This window comes from Typopeltis vanoorti, chromosome 23, assembly GCF_054136105.1.
Source record: "Typopeltis vanoorti isolate ZY-2024b chromosome 23, IOZ_Tvanoo_1.0, whole genome shotgun sequence".
Classification (NCBI taxonomy): Eukaryota; Metazoa; Arthropoda; class Arachnida; order Uropygi; family Thelyphonidae; genus Typopeltis; species Typopeltis vanoorti.
In genome coordinates, this window is record NC_143571.1 from 39,006,238 (window position 1) to 39,031,835 (window position 25,598).

Sequence of the window (25,598 nt, forward strand, 5' to 3'; positions counted from 1 at the left end):
AAAGGCATATTACACAGTAACAAGTGAAAAGCTGTTTATCTCAGCACAATATAATTATACAATTATATGGTGTAAATGGGACATTGTACCAAGTAATGCACAGTCTATCTAAGTTGTCAGCAGGAAAACAGTTTGTTATTCATCATCTATAGATGATGATGATGCAATACTCCTAAATACATCTGGTACAAGTTTGCAGGACTTCTTAACTAAATTGAATAACTACTGTAACAAATATGGCATGAAAATCACCAATAAATAGACCACAATGAAAACAGTAAAACATAAAAAAACTTCAACTGTATTCTGAATAGAAAACCTACAGAATGAGAAAAATATTTCAGATTTTTAGCAAAAATAGCAAATTAAATTTGGAAATAGACAACTGAATTGGTAAGCTGATATATGGTGTGGATAAGAGGATCAACTGAATAAATGTATATGTAATACGAGAGAAATTAGTCAAACATTTAACTAGCAGTATAGAGAGTTTTTAAACCAGTTCTAGCTTATGAATCTGAGAGCTGAATTATAAGTAAAACACGAGCAAAGACGAGACAAGAGATATGAGCTTCTGAGAAAAAAATGGAGAATAAACAGACGACATCAAAGGCAGAATCACACTGTATTAAAAATGAAGATATTAAGAAGAACTTGATATTTTTATTATTTAGGAAAGTGTGAGCCGAGACAATATCAGGTGATGTTCAATTAAACAGACAGAAAGAAAAGGTTATGGAAAACAGATGTTTAATGACATAATGGTAGGAAAGAGATCCAGAGGAAGATTAAGATATGGAGGTGGACGGATGAAGTTAGAAGTGCCTTAGAAGATCAAAAGAAAGTATTTGGGCCCTTGCAGATCACAAACTAATTTGGAGGAAAAACTGTTGACAGGAAATTAGTAAGAATGTAAACTTTTCATGTAGTACTATCATAGTATCCTATACACCTCCTGAGGGTACATGTTAATAGTTTGCTGATGATGAGCAAATGCACTTATAACAATTGAGGTACTTTTTCTGTTCTTATTGTTGCCCTTCCCTGAAGAGAAATCAAAAAGAAAAAGGTGCCTTTTTTTTGCTGAAAAATATTGGCCAACTAGATGAAACAACCTATATTGAACAACAAACTCTAGATGCCCATTCCCATATAGGTGGGAAGGCAGAAAATTATTAATTTTTTTGCTTACCTCATACTTCTGACCTTACATGTTCATTTCTCTCCCACAGGATGGAGAAATGTACAGGAAATGGAAAGGGTAAACGATCTTTATAACTTATGTTGGTGACTTCACATATTTCAGATTATTCCAGAACTGTTGGAAAAAAATGTCCCCTTGGTGAACATGGCATGAGAAGAGTTACATGTTAAACGAATGCTGAGTTGCACATGAAGCTTAAGGTGAACTTGTCCACCTCAACTAACCAAATAAATAAATAAACTTCACACTACAAACTATCATTCACAATACTTCAACTGTTAAACGAATCTATATGGTTATCTTGACTACTATGGTTATCATATTTCTGAAAGGTGACATATTTTCTAAGTTAGTGTGAAGATTTAATTTAATATAATTACATATTACATCTTTATAAAAAATATTTATGAACACTCTTCTTTTGCAAAAATATTGTGCATATACAATACATTATTATTGAACATACAGGTGTCTGATAACTCTGTATAACATAGCAGTCAGCCTCACCACCGAAGTCATCCTCTTGATAATATTGCTCCAGCAACAATTCCAAATTCCGTTCTTTACACATCTAAAAAATAAATAAAATACAAACATTAATACATTATAATAAAGAAACATTTGACTTTGAAATCAAAAAGTTCAAAATGCAACAGAGCTTATGCAAATACAGTTCTTCAGTATGTGTTGAAAATATGAGTTCTTCAGTATGAGTTTGGTACTGACAATATTTAACCCTTTCAATGGTGGATTAAAAATACATCTCATCACTAATGGCATTTACTAGAAATACATAAAAAAAAAAAAAGTGGGAAGGTTGCTAAAAGATTGATTGCAGCACCTTTCCTGCAAAACCTATGGCTTGGCTTTACTACAGTAGTTAAAATTTGATGAAGATATACATCTTCATATATGTTAAAGATACCAAGTGATTTTATAAACTTGGTTTTAATCCTTTTTTCCCAAGTAAGCAAACAAGCAAGTGATTATTGAACGTTTGCGCCATATATTAGATTAGCTCTGTGTCCATATATATATATATATATATATATATGGGGTGCTCAAGGGTCAAAGCTATATAACTGAGAGGAGACCTCCACATAGTCTTTAAAGGAATGCAGAGAACCGACCAGGGCTTCTGACCTAATGTCCAATCCTCACCTTCTCGTGGTGCATCCTGTTGGGTATCTATCTGGATACTGAACAAATGAGGATGGGCTGGCAATTTGGGATTTAGCTGCCAAATTGTCTTCTTATTGGCTTAAACCAATATATAAAATGATGGTACAACATGACAAAATTTCATGCCAGCTGGGACGTCACCTGGTTAAACAAGCCCCTGTTGTTTTCGCCAGGGAACCAGGGTGAACAGCGAAAAGTCAGCTACTGGAACAAATCTGAAAACACACCCCAACTCAACATCACCAGAGTTAAAGATCAGTACTATCAACATAAGAAGCCTGAATGGCAAAGAAATGGAGCTAGCTGACGAATTAGATAAGTACCAGATCGACATAATAGGGGTGACTGAAACAAAAAAGACAAAACTGGTGAGATCTTTCTGAGCAATAAATACAAAATGATATTTTCAGGCAATGACAATCAAGGAAAAGAAGGGGAAGCCATAGTATTCAACACTAAATACGAGGCTAATCTTCTTGAATGGCAGGCAGTCTCAAGTAGAGTGATGTGGGCAAATATGAGAATGGGGAACTGGACAATGAGACCTATTTGTGCCTATGGTCCAACAGAAGATTCTACTAAGGTAGAAGTGGGGGAATTTTTTGAGGCTTTAGAGAAAGCAACTGACACAATGAAAAAGGAAAAGCTGGTCCTTGTTGGGGATATAAATTGTCAGACATATAAAAATATTTTGGGAAAATTTGGAGAAAAGAGCAAAGCTAATAATAATGGCAAATACCTGTTGGATTTCTGCTCAGGACATGGACTGGTTATTACTAACACCATGTTCCAACATAAAAATGTGCACAAATTCACATGGAGAGAAGAGGCAAGGAATAAGAAAAGTCTCATTGACTATGCTATTGTTGATAGTTTTTTCTCCCTGGTGCAGGACACCAGAGTGTACAATGGATTTGAAATTGGAAGTGATCACTATTTAGTCTTGAGCAGGATAAAATTGAATTTCATATTGAAAAGAATAAAATGTAAGAAAGTTTTAAAGCGAATAAAAGTTGAGCAGCTCTCAGATGTGAACTGTAGACTAAAATACACAAAGATTATTGAAGAAAAAATGAAAGAGTTTGAGAACAGGAACCAAACCTTGGAGATTCAGTGGCAAATTTTGAAGAAAACCCTGATTGATTCAGTCAGAGAGGCATGTGGTGAGGTTGTCTGCAAGGATAGAAAAATAAGAACTCCCTGGTGGACACAGGAAGTTAAAGAGGCAGTGAAGGAAAAGAAGAAAGCATATCAAAAGTTTGTGACAAATAAGTCAGCTTGTGCTCTGAGAGAATACAGAGGCAAATGTAAGAAAGCTAAACACTGTGTAAAACTAGCTAAACAAAAGTCATGGGAGGACTTTAGCAAGAACATAGAAAATAAATACCAAGAAGGTGGTAAGATATTCTGGAGGTTGTTGAAGCAGCTTAGAAATGGAGGAAAGAGTGCTGTAAAAAGAGTTAGAGATTATAAGGGTGGCATGAAAACAGGAGAAGAAGATATCCTTGAAGTATCGAGTAATTACTTCGAAAAATTGCTAAATGAAACAAGCAGTGATAGCACAGTGGTAAAAAACACTCTAGAGGCATACAGTCAGGAATACATATCCATACTTGAAATAGAAAAAGCCATCAAATGCTTGATATTTGGAAAGGCAGCAGGCGTAGATGATATTCGACCAGAAATGCTGAAATATGGTGGTATAAAAGTCTTACAGTGGCTGCACTGTATAGTTCAGAAAGCCTGGACAGAGGGACGAATTCCCGATGATTGGAGTAAAGCTCTCATAGTACCCATATATAAAAAGGGAAATAAAACTGAATGTGAGAATTACAGAGATATTTCCTAAGTGAGTGTTCCTGGCAAGATTTATACAAGTATACTTGAGAAACAGTTGAGAAGAATTGTGGAAGAAAAGCTTGGGGAAGAACAAGTTGGATTCAAGCCAAATAGAGGCTGTCGGGATCAAATCTTCATTTTACGACAAATAGTTGAGAAAGAATGGGAATATAACAAAGATCTATATTTAAGTTTTGTCGATCTGGAAAAGGCATATGACAAGGCATATGCCGAGAGAGAGAGAAGCTATTCAATACACTACAGTTATATCGTGTCAATGGGGCATTATATCAAGCAATACATAGTCTTTATTTGAGTTGTAGGTCAGCAGTTAGAACTGAAGGAAGTGCGGGAAGATGGTTTAATGTTAAATCTGGTGTGAGACAAGGATGTACATTATACCCAAGGTAAAAAACTTTCTACATCTATCTCTTTTCCTGAGATTTTTATTTAATAAGGTCAAAGCACCTTATGGTAACTTGTGTTGGTAAAATATTTATAAGCTCTGTATTACTTAAAACTTAATATTTCTTAGCCTGGCTCCCACTGATGAGACCTCAATAAAGGTCGAAACTGGTCTGGGTAGTGGCCCCTTGCCTTTAATACATAGCATCATACATCTCCTCCAGGAGATGTGCTTTGCTTTAAGGGTAAATATTAAGAATAGTGATCAGAGCTTATTCTACCTTTACCACGAGTTGCCTTGGACTTGCACTACGTGCAGGGTCAGCTAGACGTGCAACACTTGCAGGCGCAAACTTGACTGACTTGTCTGTTTGCTTACTTGGAAAATGGAGTAAAAAACCAGGTTTATATTTAAAATAACTTGGTATCTTTAACACACACACACATATATATATATGCTACTTTCTGGTCAAAGAGTTAAAACAACTCTGCCTAAGGGCTTGTGTATTTATATTTTTAAGTTTCACTCAACTGATAGTTGCTTCAGACTGTTCATTCTTACTGAATAAATTATAACACAGGACTGTGATGGAAAAGTTGTCTAAGAAGTAATAATTGATTTGTATAGATTTTTAGGTGATGAGTTCAGAAAAAATAGTAAAAAAATTCCATCAATCACCAATTTTACCCAATTTCTAATTTTATCATTTTTATTAGTAGTATTCGGATTTAAATTAAATGCATTGGCATTTATTTTCATTCTCCTTTATTTACAGCTAATTAGTTGTATAAGTGCTTTTTTGAAGTGCCTTTTTATGGTAAATAAAGAAATTTCCACTAAACTTCTCATTCTTAAGATAGAAGAGGGAGGGAGGAATGCAGATAAAAGTGCAGGTGGCTACTTTGAATCTGATTCGCCAAGATAACAGATGACTTTCCTGTTGTCACAAACACATTTTCTTGTGTGATTCTTTAGTTGAACTTTAGTCATTGACTACCATGGTTATCATATTTCTGAAAGGTGGCATATATTCTAAGTTAGTGTGAAGATTTAAATTAATGTCTTTGCAGTTTTTTTAATGTTTTTACATAGTGTCGTGTAATAATGTTGATGTCATTCGTTAAAATTCGTTTAACTGTGTTTTAAGTGGTGTCTGTAATGGCTTCAAGAGGTTGCAAAAATTCACTAACAAAGAGGATACACCAAATACCCTTGCTTTTTGTGCGAGGGGATAGCTGAGAACGAGAGCAACATTGGATCAAGAAGGAATGGCCAGAAAGAGTCATACTAGAACCTGGAAGTAAAAATGTGTTATATGAAACTTTCGTTGCTTGGGAAAAAATCCTTTAACCCCTGCTTCACATAAAGCTGGGATTGATGAAGCAATTTGTCAAGGCTTTGTCAAAAGAAGGAGAGTGTTTTAAATACATCTGTGCAAAATTTCCAGGATTATCTCAGCAAAATTGAAAGAAGGTATTTTTATCAGTCTGGACATCAGAAAACTTATGAAGGATAAATCGTTTGAAGAAAAAATGGCAACTGCTGAAAAAGAAGCGTGGAAAGCTTTGAAAGAGGTGGTGACCAAATTTTTATAAATTACAAGGACCCCAACTATAAAAATGATTGTCGAAGACATGCTACAGAAATTCAAGGATTTAGGATGCTCCATAAGCTTAAAAGTGCATGCACTTTCTCAACTCTCATTTAGACTATTTTCCTGAGAATCTGGGAACTGTCAGCGAAGAGCAAAGAGAGTGATTCCACCAAGACATCAAAGGAGATGGAAAGAAGGTATCAGGGCAAGTGGAATGTCAATATGGAATGATGCCAGACTACTTCTGCTGGATGTTGTATAGAGATGACCTGGGACAAGAATTTCGCAGAAAAAATTCAAAAAGAAGCTTTGAAGTAAAAAGAAAAAGACACCACAACGAAGTATAAAGTATATACTAAAGATTAATCTTTAACTACTTTAATTAAAAATTTTTTTCCCAATACTTGCATTCCAAAAATGTTTACGGAAAATTTTAAACACTGTTATTTTACTTAATATAATGCATTTTAAAGCTATTTTACTGTAATATTGAGATCCATTTTGTGAAAAATTCTTACATGATAGAGAAAAATGGAAGAGATATTTGAAATCAGCGGTCAAAAATAAATCGGAAACAGTTAATAGTTTCCAGACAACTTTTCATAACTCAAATTTTGCAGGCCTGTGAATTATTATTATTATGTGACACCTCCAAGGAGTCCTATAACTCATTGAGGGAGGGCACCTACTCTAATACTCTGTCTCCACTGCATCATCTACACCAACACCATTTACTGCCCAGCACTACCACTAGTATTTTAACAGACAATCACAAACATCTATGCCCACAGTGGGATTTGAACCCGCAGCCTTTTGGCTGGAGAGTGGATACACTAACCACTCCACCAACCAGGCTGACAGCCATAAGTCTGCTTATTTAAGCAGACTTATGGCTGTCAGCCTTAAGTCTGCTTAAATAAGATTCACTTAAATTCACTTAAATAATTCACTTCACTTAAATAAGTGAACACGCTTTTGTGAATGTCAATCACAATTAATGACATCCTCCCAAAAAAAGTTTACTCTGGCAGTAAATTCTGGAGTTGTGGTCAAGGTGTTGGAGAAGCTAGTGAGGACATGGATTCAGAACTGGGCTGACAGCAGCAGAATTCTATTTAATGGACAGCATGGGTTTGATAAAGGAAGTAGTGTTTTAGCAATCTGCTTACTTATTATAACAAGGGGACGAATACATTGGAAAAGGAGGATGCATATACAATAGTATATTTATATTTTACAAAGGCTTTCAATAGATTATCACATGACAAACTAAGTTAAATTGAAACAAATGGGATTGGATAGTAGACTGGTGCATTAGATTGTAGACTGGCTATCTGATAGGTATCAGTAGGTTGTGTATAGGGAAATGATATCCCAGAGGAGGAAAGTCACTAGTATCATGCCCCAGGTGTCTCTTTTGGGGGCAAATGTTTAATTTATATGTAAATGACATACAAATGGAAAGGGATTAAATGGTGATATGCAGTTATAATAAGTAAGCAATCTGCTTACTTATTATAACAAGGGGACGAATACATTGGAAAAGGAGGATGCATATACAATAGTATATTTATATTTTACAAAGGCTTTCAATAGATTATCACATGACAAACTAAGTTAAATTGAAACAAATGGGATTGGATAGTAGACTGGTGCATTAGATTGTAGACTGGCTATCTGATAGGTATCAGTAGGTTGTGTATAGGGAAATGATATCCCAGAGGAGGAAAGTCACTAGTATCATGCCCCAGGTGTCTCTTTTGGGGGCAAATGTTTAATTTATATGTAAATGACATACAAATGGAAAGGGATTAAATGGTGATATGCAGTTGTTTGCAGATGATGCAAAGTTGGGGAGCATTATGAGAAGTAGAGCAGATGTTGCAGCTTTGCAATAGGACCTAAATAGATTGTCTGAATGGAGAAGTGTGGGGGATGTCAGTTTACTGTTGCAAAGTGTAAGGTTTTAATATTTGGGAAGCAAAGATAGAATGCAAAGTACAGGAAAACCTCGCTTAACACGAATTCGATATGTGCGATAATCAGTTAGTACGACTGAGTGAAATAATACTCTTTCCTGCTTTAAGCGAGTGATTAATCAGTTAACACGATCTTTTTACGTTACGTGAAATTTTTTGTCGCCAATCTGCAGCGAGCAGCGGCACTTGTCAATGTAGCATCCAATGGGCAGTGGCAGGCAACACTCAGCAGTTGACTCCAAGCTATCATTGCAAGCACATATGCAAACTCTGTTCTCTTGCTCAATCACTTTTCCTTTATTTTGCTTTAATTTAGATACCTATATTCAACCACTGATATGGAAAAGAGAAAGACTGAATAAGAAAGTGGCACTAATAAAAAGAGAAGAAAAATAATTAGAGTAAAAGCTAGAAGTCATTAAGAGACATGAAAGTGGCGCCAGTAATACAATGATTGTTCTAGACCTGGGATACAGCTAGTCTACATTTCAGCTTATATGAAATAAGAGCAAAGAATACAAAGAACAAAGAAAAGTTGCTACTGCTTCTTTAAGCATGCAGTTCACCAAAACAGAAGCCATTTAATGATGGAACGTGTTCTATCACTCTGAATTGATGATTATAACCAAAAAAGAATACCTCTTAATATAGGGAATATTCAGGCAAAAGCTCTCAATATTTTTACCTCATTGAAAGAGATCAAATTTCAAGAGGAATGTGAAAGCTTTAATGTGAGTTTAGGATGATTTGACATTTTACAAATCGAGATGGACTGCATAACGTAAGAATAACTGGTGAATCTGCTAGTGCTGATAAAGATTCTGCAGCCAAATTTCCTGAAGAATTGCAAAAGATAATTATGATGATTGGCAAATATTCAATATCAACGAAACTGGTCTCATTTGGAAGCATATGCTGACAAAAATTTCCTAGCTGAAACTGAAGGATCTCAACTAGGATACAAAGTATTTAAGATTGTCTTACGCTTTTATTAGGAGGCAATGCAGAAGGTGACTTTAAACTGAAGCCTATGTTAGTTTATTGTGTGCAAAATCCAAGATCTAACATTATTAAAGAAATCAGCAGAATTGGAAAAGAATTTGGATTTAATGAACTGGATAATGAAGATGTGAGAAACTTTGATTCCCATTCAGAACAGTTAAGCGAGAATGATCTCCTTCAACTAGAAGAATAGCATGCATATGAAGAAGATAATGAGTGTGAACAAGAAAAGAATATTATGACTAAGAAGCTAGTTTTCAATCACATTGAGCATGCTAAGGAAATTTTGTTTGATGCTGATCCTGATATGGAATGAAGCTTCGAAGTATTTCAAAATCTTGATAAAGCGGTTGCCCGGCTATCACAAATTGCATAACAAGATGAAAAAGTCGAGCACTATTCAAACGTCTTTACTTAATTTTTTTTGTAAAAAAGTACTTCAATCAAATGTTTAGACATTAAATAAAATTTTAAGCAATTGATTTTTAACTGTGATGCTTTTATCCTCTAATATAGCTTATACTATTTTTTTTTCTTCAAATTTATGCTAACTGATGGATGAATTATAATTATTCTTATTGTTTATTGTATTCACTTAATGCGATTTTGCTTAGTGTGCATTAATTGATGGATTAATTAATCACGTTAAGTGAGGTTTTCTTGTATAGGATTGGTGGGGATATTTTAGAGGAGGCAGAGGAGATGAAAGATTTGGGGGTGATAGTGGACAAGGACTTGAAATTTTGTGGACAGTTTGCTAAAATAACTTTCATTTTAGTTATACATATATATATAATTATTATTAATATAGGTATTATTTCTGGGAAATTCATATATTACTCCTCTTAAAAACTATTATTTTTACAGCTATTTTGCCTGCTTTCTTGGAAGCAGGCAAAATAGTTGTAAAATAGCTTTGGCAACTCAAATAGGTAAAGATGACTTCTTTATTGCTTCTGCCTTGGTATCACCACCTCTGGGTATGGCTCCCACTGAGACGAGACCTCAATAAAGGTCGAAACCGGTCTGGATAGTGACCCTTCCCTTAATGCATAGCGTTATACATGTCTGCAAGGAGATGTGCTTTGCATTATGGGACATACTAAGACAAGGAGTGATGAGAGCTTGGTCCGCCTTTACCACAAGTTGCCTCAGTACTGAAGATACTTTAGGTGTAAACTTTGTTTGCTTACACTTGGATAAAGGATTAAACTAAATTTATTATTTGTCTGCTTTCGTTTAGGAGTGCCCCTTTTTTAATGTCATTGGCTTTTTATTCAAGAATTCTTAGAGCATTACAAATGTATTATAGACAAATATATGCAGAATAATAGAGGAAGAAAAGAAAATTGCACATACCTTTTTTGGATGTTGTTGGCTGTCTTCTTTCTGCAATATGCATACTTCTGCTGTTAGGCTGTTAAAAGGAAGGGTTTTTTTTTTTTTTTTTTTTTTTTTTTTTTGGAAAAAGTGGAAGGGGGGGGGGGTTGAGGCAATGTGGAAGAATTAATTTGAAAAAATGTGGTTTTTTTTCCAAAGCTTGCAAAATGGAAAAGCTGCAGGTGAGGATGGAGTTATAGCTGAACTTCTAAAAGCAGGTGGAGAAATGATCTATAAAATCTTGGCAAAATTATTTACCTTATGTCTGAAGAAATCTGATGTACCAAGAACATGGAAGAAGGCTACCCTAATCCTGATACATAAAAAAGGTGAAGTAGAAGACCTGAAAAACTACTGACCCATCAATCTACTATTGTAGTTTACGAAAATCTTGGCTCATAGGCTTTGTATAACTCTAGACCTAGCACAACTAAAAGAACAGGCAGTTTTTCAAAGTGACTTTAGTACAATGAACCATATTCAAGTTGTACAACAGATTATCGAACGGTGTAATGAATATCAGTTACCACTATGTCTTGGTTTTATTGATTATGAGAAGGCATTCAATTCAATAAAAACTTCTGCAACACTTAAACCATTATGAAACCATATATCAGGACCATCAAATCAGCATACAACAATGCCACAGCAGCAATTCATTTCAATGGAAACATCTTACTGTGGAAATACAGAGAGGGATAAGAGAGGGTGACACAATATCTCCAAAATTATTCACAGCATGTCTAGAAGAAATATTCAAACTTCTTGATTGGGATGGAAAAGGTCTGAAGATAAATGGAAGCTATTTATGCTTTGCAGATGACATAGTTATCTTTACTTCAACTGTGCATGAATTACAGACCCATATCCATGAACTTCAAATTGCTAGCAAAACAGCTGGCCTGAGGATAAACCTAAAGAAGACCCAAGTTATGTTCAATAGCTATGTTCAATTAGGAATAATAAAAATCAATAACAATGAAATTAAACAAGTAGATCATTACACATACTTAGGACAACAGATATCAATGGAACAAAATTAAAAGATACATGATACTTGGGTGGAAAGCATTTGAAAAACTACATTTAGTATTCAAAAGCCAATTACCATTATGCCTGAAGAGAAAAGTTGTTTAACCAATGTATTCTTCCTATATTGACATATTGCTGTGAAACATGGACACTAAAGGCAAAGGAAATTCAAAAATTAAGAACACACAATTTAGTATGGAAAGAAGTATGCTTGGTATCACAAGACTGGATCACAAAAGGAATACGTGAATAAGAAACCAAACAAAGCCTCTGATGTCATAGGAAGAGTGAAATATTTGAAATGGCAATGAGCTGGACATATTGCTCAAAGACAAGATCAACAATGGACAAAAGAAGTAATGGATTGGATTCCACGAGAGGAAAAATAACCACAACACTGACCTAAATCACAGTGGATTGATGATATCATCAGATTTGCAGAGTGACATGGGAAAGGAGAGCCATGGACAGACAGTCCTGGAGTAATCTTGGAAAGGCCTTCATCCAACAGTGGATTGACAATGGCTGATGATGATATATATATATATATATATATATATATATATTATATTCTAGGTTTACATAAACTCAGAATTAAAGAAATACTGTATATTGTGCAATGTTTCTTTAATTTACAGTTCTAAGAGAACGGCATCAATTTATGCCAGCTGTAAAACACTGTGGTGCATCCACAATGTTTTACAGTGCACTATTTATGCCATTTATTTAGTATTTACTATTTTGAGAATGAAATTAATTTTCTGCTTAAAACACAGTCACTTTAAACATCCATGCCATGGCAGGATTGAATCCATAGCCTGTTGGTTGGAGAGCATGATACACTAACCACTTGTCCAACCAGCTGGCAAACCATTTAACTCTCACTTAGTTTATCCTCCTGATTCTAGATACGTAGTTTGATATCACTTTCCCTCAAACAATACCTGACCATTTCTTGTACGCTATTGACAATTCTTCCTGTGAAGCTTCCTACGCTATGGCAAGGCTTCAAGCTGCTTACTAAGTTTATCATAATTACTGGCTTTTGTATTTCCACATATACTCTTCTTGACTGTTTAACTCCCACAGCAACCTCCAAGGAATGGAATTCATGGTCACTTTCCCAGTTGGAGGCAGAGTGGTTATAGATACATCTTCTACAGCTCTTACCAAATCAAGCACTCGTAGACCCTGGATCCTCTCCATCACATGCTGTTTCAGATAATTATCACTTAATAACTGTATAAATTCCATTTCCATCTTGCCATGCAACCTCCAGTCTAGATCCCCATAGTTGAAGTCCCATTAATAATTGCTTGACATGCACTTGTGCTAATCTGCCAATGTATTGCATTTACATCTATCTCTCTCTCTCTACCCCACATATAGCATCAGCCAACAACATATTTTGTCCTGTTATCTCTATCTTGCATTGGATAGCCTCAAATGAACCATCACCCACAGTCCTAAAATATTAAGTTCTACTTTTGCCCAGTTGGAATTCTTCAGCTGTCATTTCAGGACTGTACAATGTCAGTTACAAGGACTGACTGAGGGAATGTGGACTGCAGAGTTTGGTAAATAGAAGAAGGAGAGATGATATGATCGAGACTTTTAAACTGTTGAGAGGCAGTTACAGGATAGACATTGGGGATTTCTTTCACTTGGTGGAACAGTGGGAAGGAGCGATGACAACCTGCCATCCCTGGAAGTTACGAAAGGCAGCTGTGAGCAAGAGGATGAGGAGTGGTTTCTTTGCGTGGAGGGTGGTTGAACTGTGGAATGCATTGCCTGAGAGAGTGGTTAGAGCAAGAATGGTCAATGAGTGGTATGATAAACTTTGTGTTTCTTAAAAACACCTTCCACGATGACTCTTTTGACTCCATGAAGGCCTGGATAACAATAATAATAAGTAATACCCTCCTCCCTTCCTCTTTCTTCTGTCCTGAATGAGTTTAAGGAGAGATGATGGATATTTTTGCATGTATAAAGATTAGCATGGGTCTCCACAGAGTCAGAAGATTCATCATGGGAGACAAATGCTAACCTCTATATACACAATATCCATCATATCTCTCCTTGAACTCATTCACTGTCAGGGCCCTGACAACTAGTTCTTGCATTCCTCCCATTCTCATTAAAAATTCCTGCACATTGCTACTAACCATGCTCTTACATACCTTCCAAGGGTGACCCCTAGTTCTGTCTCTATTGGTCTGTATCGAAACATTTTTTCTGTGTCAATCTTTAACAACTTATAAGTTTCTATCATATTCCCTCTTTTCCTTTATCAACTAAACTTTACAATCCACACACACCTTCAACCTATCCTCATAGGCATTCAACAGACCTATCACCAGCTTGGTTACTCATTTCTGGATCCTTTCCACCACCTCCTGAGAAATTAACTGGTGTGTAATTTGCTGCTGCTTCTGTCTTGTAGGAAGTCACCTTTATGTAATGAAACTATTTTACCATCTTTCCACTCTCTTGGAACTTTTTAATCTGTCTCAGAGCTAAGACAGATTAAACAACTTTGTCACAGGCACTGCCAATTCTGCTGCACATTCATGCAGCACATAGGCTGACATGCCACGTCTTGCTACTTCAGGGAATCCAGCAAAGTTCATTGTATTGCCATGAGAACAGAACAAGGGTCTCGTTTCACATGACATTAAGCTCCTTGATGGCACAGCTGGAAGAAGGTGGGACATTTATATTTTAATTGGAAAAGATCCAAGTTTGATTCTTGTCATGATTAGAGGAATCTTTATGTAGGCTTTTTCACTTGAAAGTCAGTTAGCCAATCTCATATGGAAGTAGCAGGGTTTTCCCTCCAGAAACTTTGGATTTTCATCCCACATACAGATAAACTGGCCAGAGAAAATGTAATTAGCAGACAAAAAATACTATGAGTGGGTGTTAGGCAGTATAGTGAGGAAATTGTGTGATAGTAGCATAGTGTGTGTAGCTAGCAACAATGTGTAAGTGGAGGATTAAGCAGTATATATGATAAGTTGTGCTGTATAGAGTGACTTCCCATGATGTGTCCTATGACTCCTTGAAGGTGTTCCATGATAATAACATTTGGAAATCACTTTTTTTTTGGTCTTGAAGCACACTGAACCTATGCTATACTAATAACCTAATAGATATAAAGGATTATCTATGTAAGAAATGCATCATATGTAGAACTACTAACACTGTTACTTGGTTCAGAAAACATATAACTTGGTATAACAAGACTGGATCACAAAAGGAATACGTGGATAAGAAACCAAGTCTCTGACGTCTTCAATTCTCTTCAGCTAGTTTTAGCAAGTTATAGGTATTTTTACATTTGTGCTTCTAGTTGCTGCACAGATAATCTTGATAATGCTATCAGAAAAAAGGCAGTGAAACATATAGATGTTTTATTTAAATAAAAAAAAGGTTTCCTAAGATATACCAGTTTCCCTTGAAGGAGAAACGAAAATGAAATAATTACTTTGAGATGAAGAATTTAAGATATATGACACTTACCTTTAAATAAAGGGCATAAGCAACAGGAAAATTTCTGACAGTCATAGAAAAATCAGATTTCCATTTATCACCTTGCTCTAGATGCTGAATCACAAGATGTACTAGAAAATAACACAATGATTCATAAAAAAATAATGTGTGTGTGTATATATATATATATATATGTTTGAAATAGATTAAATGACTGGAAGTCGAAAGATAAAAATAGAAATACTTTTTTTTTTATTTAAATAATGTGCACAACTAGTTTTGTGAACCTCTTAGAAGACTTCATTTGGTACATTACATGAAAAGAGACATACAAAAAACATAAGCTATAAATTACCCTTTCTTTTAAGGTTACACGGTAATCAGCATTCATATTTACAAATTTAGGGACACAAAACACACGTGTTGAAATGATTATTTTACTTATTATTAATAAAATAACACTTAACATTTTGACCCCTGTATTGAGGTCATCATCAGAAAAATACGTGTATATGAAGACAAGCTACATGCTCTTGCACTCTACAAAGGTAAACTGAATCTATGCTGTTAATTGATCTTTTACTTAGCCTGACCTCTAGTGGTAAAAAAAAAAAAATTTTAAATAAATAAATAAAAAATAAACCCTGCTAAAGTCCTCCCGTACCAAGCTTTTCTTCAGGACTTGTATAATTCAGGTTGCTATACTAAGATTTTCTTCTGATCTTGTACCATTCAGGTTGCTATTGAATGTTAAAAAAAAAACAAAAAAAAAACTTCAAGTCTTCTTGTATTGAGATTTTTCTTTGGCTTGTTCTGGTTGCTATAATGACTGTAAATGGGTCCTCCACATTCTTGGAATGGTTAAACCATCATTTTTGTCCAGATTAGGATTGTGTTTGAGCATTTCCCATACTTCTTTAAATTTCCTCTTGAACCAGGTTTTGGTGCAGTGTAGGTACCTTTCCAATCAATTCTGTGGTATATCTGTGGAATTGTTTGGAAAGGTACCAAGTCCCTACACCACACCAAAACCTGGTTCGAGAGGAAATTTAAAGAAGCATGTGAAATGCTCAAATGCAATCCCTAATCTGAACAAAAATGATGGTCTAACCATTCCAAGAATGTGGAGGATCCATTTATAACCATTATAGCAACCAGAAGAAGCCAAAGAAAAATCTCAATACAAGAAGACTAAGTGTTTTTTATTTTTTATTTTTATTTTATTTTATTTTTTTTAAACATTCAATAGCAACTTGAACGGTACAAGTCCAGAAGAAAATCTTAGTATAGCAACCTGAATGTACAAGCCCTGAAGAAAAGCTTGTACGGAGGACTTTAGCAGGGTTTATTGTGTTTTTTTTTAATTTTTTTACCACTAGATGTCAGGCTAAGTAAAAGATCAATTAACAACGTAGATTCAATTTACCTTTGTAGAGTGCAAGAGCATGTAGCTTGTCTTCATATACATATGTATTTTTCTGATGATAATGATGATGACCTCAATACAGGGGTTGAAATGTCATGTTATTTTATTAATAATAAGTAAAATAATCATTTCAACACGTGTGTTTTGTGTCCCTAAATTCGTAAATATGTAAGCTATAAATTAAATTGCCAACATATTACTGATATTTTATGGCATTCCAGATACCACAATATTGTTGGGCACATACACATGGTCATGATTTCGTGAATACCAAAGTTGGATAGCAGTGCAGTGACAATAAGAAAGATTATAGCTGAAATTAGTTTCAGATGTAATGGACTGAGGATAATTTCCTTAGATTCCACACACACACACACACACACACACACACACACACACACACACACACACACACACACACACACTACCATTAAAGTATATAATTATTCTATAGAATAACAGGGTATAGAATAATTCAGAGTATGAAATAAGAATATTATTTCACACTTCATCTCAGTTATTTATGAAATATCTAGGTAATTCATAAATAAGTATGATATAGAATTTTTATTTTTATTTATTTATTGCTGAAACAGTGCAATATTTGCCAGTTCATTGGAGCAACGAACTGGCAATCATTGCACTGTTTCACTCCATGTCTATTCTATAGACATGGAGCTAAAACAATGTCTAAGTCTGTGAGGGAAGGGTCATCTAAGAGCCAAATTGCTCTCTTATCAACAGCATCAAGAATTTTTAGCAAGGTTTTAGATGCTCCACCCCTAATGTGTGAACAGTATTCTAAGGATTGGGGGAGGGAATTTGGGATTTACATACGGTTAGTAGATGGATGGATGTAAAACAGCATCTTGAGTGGAAAAGCATGCCTAGTTTTTTAGAGCCTGAGGAAGTTATTAACGCGATGTGGTCATGCCAGGAGAGGATGGATGTAAATGTCAGTCCAAGAAGAGAGATCTGATCCTGTCTGGTGATTTGTGCATTACTGAGGATAACGGCAGGCGAGCTGAGATCTCTTATATTAGAGAAAAGGCAAGACTACATTTTGATGGCATTGAAGGTGACCAGATTGTTCTTGCCCCACTGAAAGATGGTATGGATATCAATGGTTTAAGGTATTGGTTGTACATGATGCTTGGGATGTCTCAGAATTAAACATGGCTTGTTGAAAGAGCAGGATGAATGGAGTGTGCTGCAATGCATCCAGCCCAAACTGCACGTGAATCACATGTGACCCCCTACTACGTTATCCCCACTAGGTAGCGGCTTGGTGCGGTCTGTACTGAAAGCAGCTTCAGTGTTGAGTATGCTAGCCAGTGCTGATACTAGTCCTAGCCTCCACAGCACACTGACTACTGCAAAATACAACTATTGCTACAAAATGAATTATATAAAATACTATTGAGTGGTATTGTATTACCAACAAGAAAATAATGGTGTTTAGATAAATAAATAAAAATTTAAGAACAGCGATAATAAAACAGGAACTTTCATTTTACACTGGAGGGCTGCAGCCCTTGGAAGAGCCATCACTGGTGTGCTGTCACTGGCAAAGCTGTGGATAGAATTGGTGGTGATGACTAAGAGTAAGTCATTTTTTATATATATATATATATATATATATATATACACGAGAAAGTAGGTAAATGAGAAAGCAAAGTCCTGAGAAGCTTCTGCATTGGTGGCAATGCTTGAAGAGTGTGCACCCTCCACCATAACATGCAGTGAATGACCAGAGAGAAAGCTATCTATCTAATTACAGAGGGAAGCTGGTAGACCAAATGAAGGCAGTTTGCTAAGCAGGCACAATGGCAAACACGATAAAATGCATTGCCGATATCAATGGTGACACGTTTCTCAAAACCCTTCTATGGCATGTCCAGTGGTGGGTGATGTAGGCTAAGGGATCAGCCATAAATCTAGAGTAGCAGAAACCATACTGATGATTGCTGTTTAATGGTAGGCCTCTAAGTAATGAAGTTGACTGTTGATAACTTTCTCCATTATTTTGGAGAGAACTGAGGTGAAGGCAATTGGTTAGTAATTAGATGGCAAATTGTATTTTCCTTTTGTGGAACAGGTTGAATACATGCTTATATACTTACTTCCATGTGTTGGCTGCCAGGTGAGTATAGAAGACTGAAGAGATGATACAGGGCAGGTTAGCTTTGGAGTACAATGTTTAAGTACAACTTGTAAGATGCCATCAGAATAAGGAGAATTTTTAGCATCCAAGTCAGTTTGTATTCTTCTTATGCTTTTTTTTTTTTTTTGCCAAAAAACCACTGGAGGCATATGATACTCAGTTACTAACGTGGTAGAAGAAGATTTGTCCTCATGTAGGAGTTGGGAGAAAAGAGTGATGCCAGGTCAACTTTGGTGCTGTAACAGTGGTGTCATCTGGATGAGAGAGAAAGGTGGAAGTACATATGAACAGAGGTTGAACTTGATGGCTTTTGGAAAATGTGCAGATTCCATTTAGACAGAATGCAACTTTTCTGTTGATGGCCTTTATGAAGTCAGATCTAGATCTATGATAATTTTGCATTTACTACAGGCTGAGTGTGAAGATGGAGTTCTTGACGCAAGCCACCATTGGTAAGCTGAGTTTTTTTCCTTCAACTGCTTTGGTACACTAGATGACCCTTCCCTCATGGACATGGACTCACTTCAACCTTTATCCCACAGGTACACTATTTCAGCTCCATGTGTATTCTTCTGTGCTGGCCTGGTTGGACGAGTGGTTAGCATATCTGCTCTACAACCAAAAGGCTGTGGATTCAAAACCTGCTGCAGACATGGATAAAATAATGCCGAAGTCATATTTTCATATGCGAGTAGCAAAAAAGGTGTCACGTTATTATTAAAATACTCTGGATTATAGATAGTTGTTGGACATTTTCCCAATTGGTTATACTGTAAAGATACCAAGTAATTATATACTTGGTTTAATCCTTTATCCAAGTGTAAGCAAACAAAGTTAACTTTTTAAACATTTTGTAAGATTTTATGAATTTCATTTTTTTTTTTTTTTTTGAGTTTTTGAAGGGAGTTGTTTATTTTAATTGTAGCGACATTATATGGGCTTACTGTCATGTTAGCATTTCTGAGGTAAAGAGAAACAAGAGCAGATTAATATATTATGGGAGAAGGAAAGGTTATCAGACATCTTTCTGTATAGAGAGCATTCAGTCTCTATATCACAATATGACATACATCAGAATGGCCTTGACATTGCCTGTCATACAAGGGTGGTCAGAAAAGTTTTCGTCCTCGACCATAGATGGCAACACAATTGCCAAGATTTTTTTTTTCTAAGTTCATACATCTGTCATAAGCATCCATGTGAAATTGCAAGTCATTCTATCATGTAGTTTGTTTTATAGAGTTGTCCAAAAGCGTTGTCTGTATCCCTTGAAATCGATAAAATTTAGTATCGTGCGATTATAAAATTCTTTGTTAAAGAAGGTTTAATGCCAAAAGAAATTCATTTGAAGTTCATAAACGTTTATGGGCACTATTCTCCTTCGTTTTCGACAATTAAGAAATGGGCTGCCGTTTTTAAACATAGCCGTACCAGCCTTGAAGATGGTCCACATGAAGGATGTCCAAAAAGTGTAACAACACCAGAAATCATTGATCAAGTGCACGATATGGTACTGGATGACCAGTGAGTCTAAGTGCGTGAAATTGCTGAGACTATAGGCATTTCAAAATAATGTGTAGGATATATTTTGCATGAAGAATTGCAAATGAAAAAGCTTTGTGCAAGATGGGTGCCGAGTTTGCTCACAGCAGATCACAAACGTACTCGCATGAAAATCTCTGAACAGTGCTTGGAGCGTTTTAACAAGAATAAAACTGATTTTGTGCATTGATTTATTACTGTGGATGAGACTTGGATTCACCATTACACACCAGAATCCAAACAGCAGTCAAACAGTGGACAGAAGCCGGTTATTCAGCGCCAAAGAAGACAAAGTTGGTCCCATCAGCAGGAAAGGTCACAGCATCGGTGTTTTGGGATGCTAAAAGCATTTTGTTTATTAATTATCTTGAAAAGGGTAAAACAACAACCAAGGAATATTATTCTGATTTTTTAACCAGACTAGATGAAAAAATTCGTGAGAAAAGGCCCGGTTTGTAGAAGAAAAAAATCATCTTTCATCAGGACAATGCACCTGCTCACAAAGGTGTTTTGGCAATGGGAAAATTAAGGGATCTACACTATGAATTGTTGGAACATCCACCCAATTCCCCAGATTTGGCTCCCTCTAACTTCTATCTCTTCCCAAAACTAAAACTCCTCTTCCTCGCTGGTCATCATTTTTCTTCGAATCAAGAGGTGACTGCAGCTGTAGAAGGATTTGCATATCTTACTGGGAACCACTACAGGGATGGGATAATGGCACTGGAGCATCGCAGGAATAAATGTATTAGTCTCAAGGGAGATTATGTTGAAAAATAAAAATAATTTTGAAATTATAAATTCATTTTTTCATTGTTAGGCCAAGAACTTTTCAGACACCCTCATATATATCTAAACAGTCTCTCTCCTGGCAAGATCTGGCAGCATAGATGGAAGTGAAGTTGTGCCAGTTGATGAGGAAGCCTTCTAAATGTATTGCCATCAGGTTCAGCTCTGTACAATGGCAGGCAGCCAGCCTGCAAAACTGCTGTATACTTGAAGGGTGTCACCCACACTGCATGCCAGAATATTGGGGAAACAAAAACTGGTACTCCCCCAACACACACACACACACACAATGGCCCAACATGGTAACAGGTAGCCTCTAATAAGCAACTGCAAAATGATCAACATTTACACTGCGAAATTTGTAAAATTAATGTCAGCATCAATTTTTTTTTTGGTAGAATTTTATTTTATTTTGTTAAAATGAGTGTTGCATTAAGCAAAGATACCATGTATGCATATCAAGACTCAAATTTTATAATTATAGTGTGATCACTGGATGCATTGATCATACTATATTGCAGGTGATGATGTTGTATAAAATGTCACCTGCAATACTTTTTGTTCAGACTTTATGTGTGTTTGATCTTTAAAATTGGAAAGTATGATAAAATAAATATATTTCTTATTAATTTTCTTATTATAAATTTATTTATAACTTTTAGAGCTTATAATATGAGTGAATACACCAATTAGCTTATAATACCAGTGATATATCATCACTATGTTTTGAATAAATCTTCTAGTACTATTTTTAGGTATCCTCCCCCCATCAACTCTTTTCGTCTTGATTCAGATGTTGCATGACAGTGAAATAGTACTCACTGTTAACTGTCTATCCCTCTAGAACAAATTTTTTATGAACAGTACCATGAATGTTGAAGAAAACAATCAGCATTTTTTGACTTGAGCTTTCTGCAGTTGAATCTTTTGCTGTCTTGGTGATGTTGGCAACTGTCATTGTATGCTTGGCTGTTTCATTTTCAGATCATATTGGAAGTACTATGAATCATCCTCAGTTACAATTCTTCCTAAAATGGTACAATCTTGATCAACTATTTCAACTAAAATAATGCAATCTTGGTCAGCTATTTCAATTAAAATAATGCAATCTTGGTCAACTATTTCACCTAAAACAGTACAAACCTTGTCAACATTTAAATGAAATTTTCAGAGCAGCAACATTATTCTCTCTCTCTACTCAGGAGTCAAAGAATGTGGTAGAAATCATGAACAAATCTTTCTTTTCCCTAAATTTTGAAGCAAAATTTCATGAACTTCATTTCCAATATTTCATTTCTGTGCAATCATCTGAGTGGTGATTCAACAATTCACTATTGACAAGTCGTAAACTTTTCCCATATCTTCATCAATTCAAACTGAGAGGCATTCCTAGTAGTGGATATTCTTCTATGAATTCCTTACCATCTCAAAATCACTTGAACCACTTAAATCTCATGCACATGATAGGCAATTAATCCCATATATATCATTTCAAGAGATCATTAAATGTTTCTGAAGAACCAGTTTAAAATAAAATTTTATCACTGCTCATAGTTCTGGTGGTAAGACTTATATGCTGGCTATTCATAACTGTATATTTTAAGGAAATTACAATGTTAATTTAATTATGCTCACTGTTCTGTTTTTGAATTTTGATGAGGTAATGTCAGCATCTCACACAAACAGCATTTATGAGAGAATTTATGAAGATATCACAATGGGCATCATGTGCTAGCTGGGAGAGGGCACATTCTAGCAGTTAAAATGATATACTATTTTTTCCAATTCTATTTACAGTATGCCTGTAAAAAAGTCTGTCTTGTTATATAATGGGCACACCATGTATTGTATATATAGCGTATTTTATGGTTTATTTTTATGAGTTGCAAGGTAGGTTAAAAAGTGAGCATTAGTAGTGCTTTCATTACTTATGTAACAGTTTTTTTTTTTTTTTAATTTTTAAATTTGCGAATGTATTATATCTAATTACACTATTGATATGACTGCTGAGATGCTGGGAAAAAAATTCACTTTTACTTAGGCATTTATTTAATTTGAAAATATCTGCATTTAATATAGAGAAAGTAATGAGCATACATAGCTTTATTCGAGTAACTATTTTTAATACAGTAAGCATATTTTTAAGTATTTTATATTACTATTTTCATAGCTATGTGACAGTAAACTGAAATTTTAAAAATTTCTTACATTACAAGAGGTAGAAAAAAGTGCATAATACACACAAATGCATACATACCAAGATCAGTGTCACCACTTTCAATTGCCTTACTCATAGCCTGAGCATCCTTCTTTAATTTTAACAGAAGTGGAACTTGTTCAGAAGCTCTAGGCTCATAATCAAGTAACTAAAATATTGAACAGTATAATCATTAAAACTAAAATTGTGGTGATTTTCTTTATCTGCATGAATATGAATGAACATATGTAAGCTACAGAAAAAATATGAGCAAGAAAAATTTAAATTTCAAAATACCACATATCCAACCTTCTTTTTTTATTTTAATCTTCTTATTTTCATTTTAAGATTTCTTTTAATTTTTTTTTTCTTTTCTTTTTTGGTTTGTAAGTTCTTATTCAGTTTACTATTCTTTTTGAGTCCTTTCTATTTATATGATTATTCCATTCTAATTCCCCACTGCAAGTCATTAATTTATTGGTTGATTGTAATCGACACTCTTTGTAAATTTTTATTATGTCAGATGGGTGACTCAAGTGTTACCATCTCTGGCTTTAGTAGCAGTGGAAGTAGAGACCTAGAAATATGCAATTGCTGACATATAGATATGAGCAGTGTTTCTGAGGGGTGAGGAGAACAGGAAAGAGAAGTTAATGTATTTGACCTCAGAGTGTGGCAGGGGGAGATGTTATGACAGACGACCTTGATTGTGTGAGTGAATGTTACGTGAAAGCAGAATGTGTGGAGATAGAAACAGAAGTGTTGAAAAAGAAAGTGAAAACAAGAAGATTGAATTGAAGAGGATATCTAAAGATATTATGAGAATTAAGAGGTTAACTGGTGCAAATAGAGCAAGGGGGCGAAGAAGGATTGAATGCTAGTATTAGAATGCCAAGGAATTGAGAGGAAGCTGAGAAAGTGTGAGTGGGAGGGAGAGATTCAACGATATGAGGTGTGCAAAGTAGAGTGCAGTGCTTGCCTGAAGGAATCACAGATGTGAATAGCAAGGAAACTGAGTGAAAATATGAATGAGATGATAATGATGGTTGGTATGAATGACCTGAGATGCAATGACAATCAGATTTGAAACTGTCTGGAATTGTGCAGCAGAAAAGTATGAGAGAGAAGATAGCACCTACATTGCTAAGGTGATGAGAGTAAAATTTATGAATGTTATGAATAATATTTATGCAATATTCCCATTCCAGAATATCTGAACACGAAAAAACATCGCAACATCAAAAAGAAAAACAAACCACAGAATACAGGGAAGACTGAAATTGCAGCTCACGCCCTTGAACTAAAACACATTCCCCAAATTGACAAAGCCATAATCATTGACAAACAAGAAAACGAAACGATGCTTAGAATATCCGAAACTATTGCCATAAAATGTGATGGTAATTCTATCAACGTCCACCACCCCTACCTAATTTCCGAATGTTGGACGTTCCAAAACTTACAAATTAAGCCACGCCTCCGGCCATTTAGCGACAACAAATGCCCAAATTTGGCAGATACATCTTGCAGCCTTGACATAGCCCTACAGTCATTCCCACAACGTTCCGACGATGACTGAAACGGTCCATACCCCGTAAACCCTTGACCCAGTTTCCACATAAGGATACCCTCTCCCCACAACAAAATAATATATATATATATTTATATATATATTATTAATAGTAACCCGGGTTCCCAAAATTATTTCCCGTGTCCCAAGTACATCCCCATGTTCTTTCCCCCCCTTCCACAAGAGCTTGGATTTAGAAGGCATCTTTAAACCAAAATCAAGGTAAGTACATAATTTTTCAACATTTTTTATTCTGTCATAATTGCCTTCTACACTCGCCCGTAATGTCCTAAATTATATATATATATACCCCTTTTGAGTAATCTTAGCCAATGTATTAAATATAAGGGACACTCCTAAACAAAAACAGGCTAAAATAGCCGTTAATTATATTAATATTTATGAAGGCCATATTGAATTTGTTAATGGATATTCTTGCTTCAGTAATCTGGTAGGCTTGTATAAGTAAAAGAAATAACTATAATAAAGTAATCCTGTTGAGATGAGACAGTAGTCATGTAACCCAAAGCTAATAAAGTAAAAGAGCTATTCATTAATCATTTTATTAGGGTGTTTCATCATCGTAAAACTAGCTTTGTTTCTAGTGGGATCAAGAAGACTGAAGGATTAGAAGTGACTGAAGAAGATATACTAAGATGACTAGTGTAGCAAAGAGAGAAAAATTTGAATACGAGACTAGCATTATGTATCAGAGCATAAAAAAGAGCAGTGGATGAAAGAAAGGCATAATTTGTCGATAGGCTGTCATACAATAAGTTGATATTTAAGTTGCTCTGCTT

General features: G+C 35.2%; 1 protein-coding gene across 2 annotated transcripts in view; it reads right to left on the reverse strand.

The window, feature by feature from the left end:
* Vps16A (vacuolar protein sorting 16) overlaps nucleotides 1-25,598 on the reverse strand; it is a 432,364-nt gene that overhangs the window by 83,999 nt on the left and 322,767 nt on the right. For both annotated transcript variants that reach the window (XM_090412822.1, XM_090412821.1), the window contains exons 16-18: nucleotides 23,289-23,397; nucleotides 15,141-15,241; nucleotides 1,671-1,775 (exon numbers count right to left, since the gene is read on the reverse strand). In XM_090412822.1, coding sequence (XP_090268948.1) covers nucleotides 1,671-1,775; nucleotides 15,141-15,241; nucleotides 23,289-23,397 — 315 coding nt within the window. The remainder of the gene's footprint in view (nucleotides 1-1,670; nucleotides 1,776-15,140; nucleotides 15,242-23,288; nucleotides 23,398-25,598) is intronic.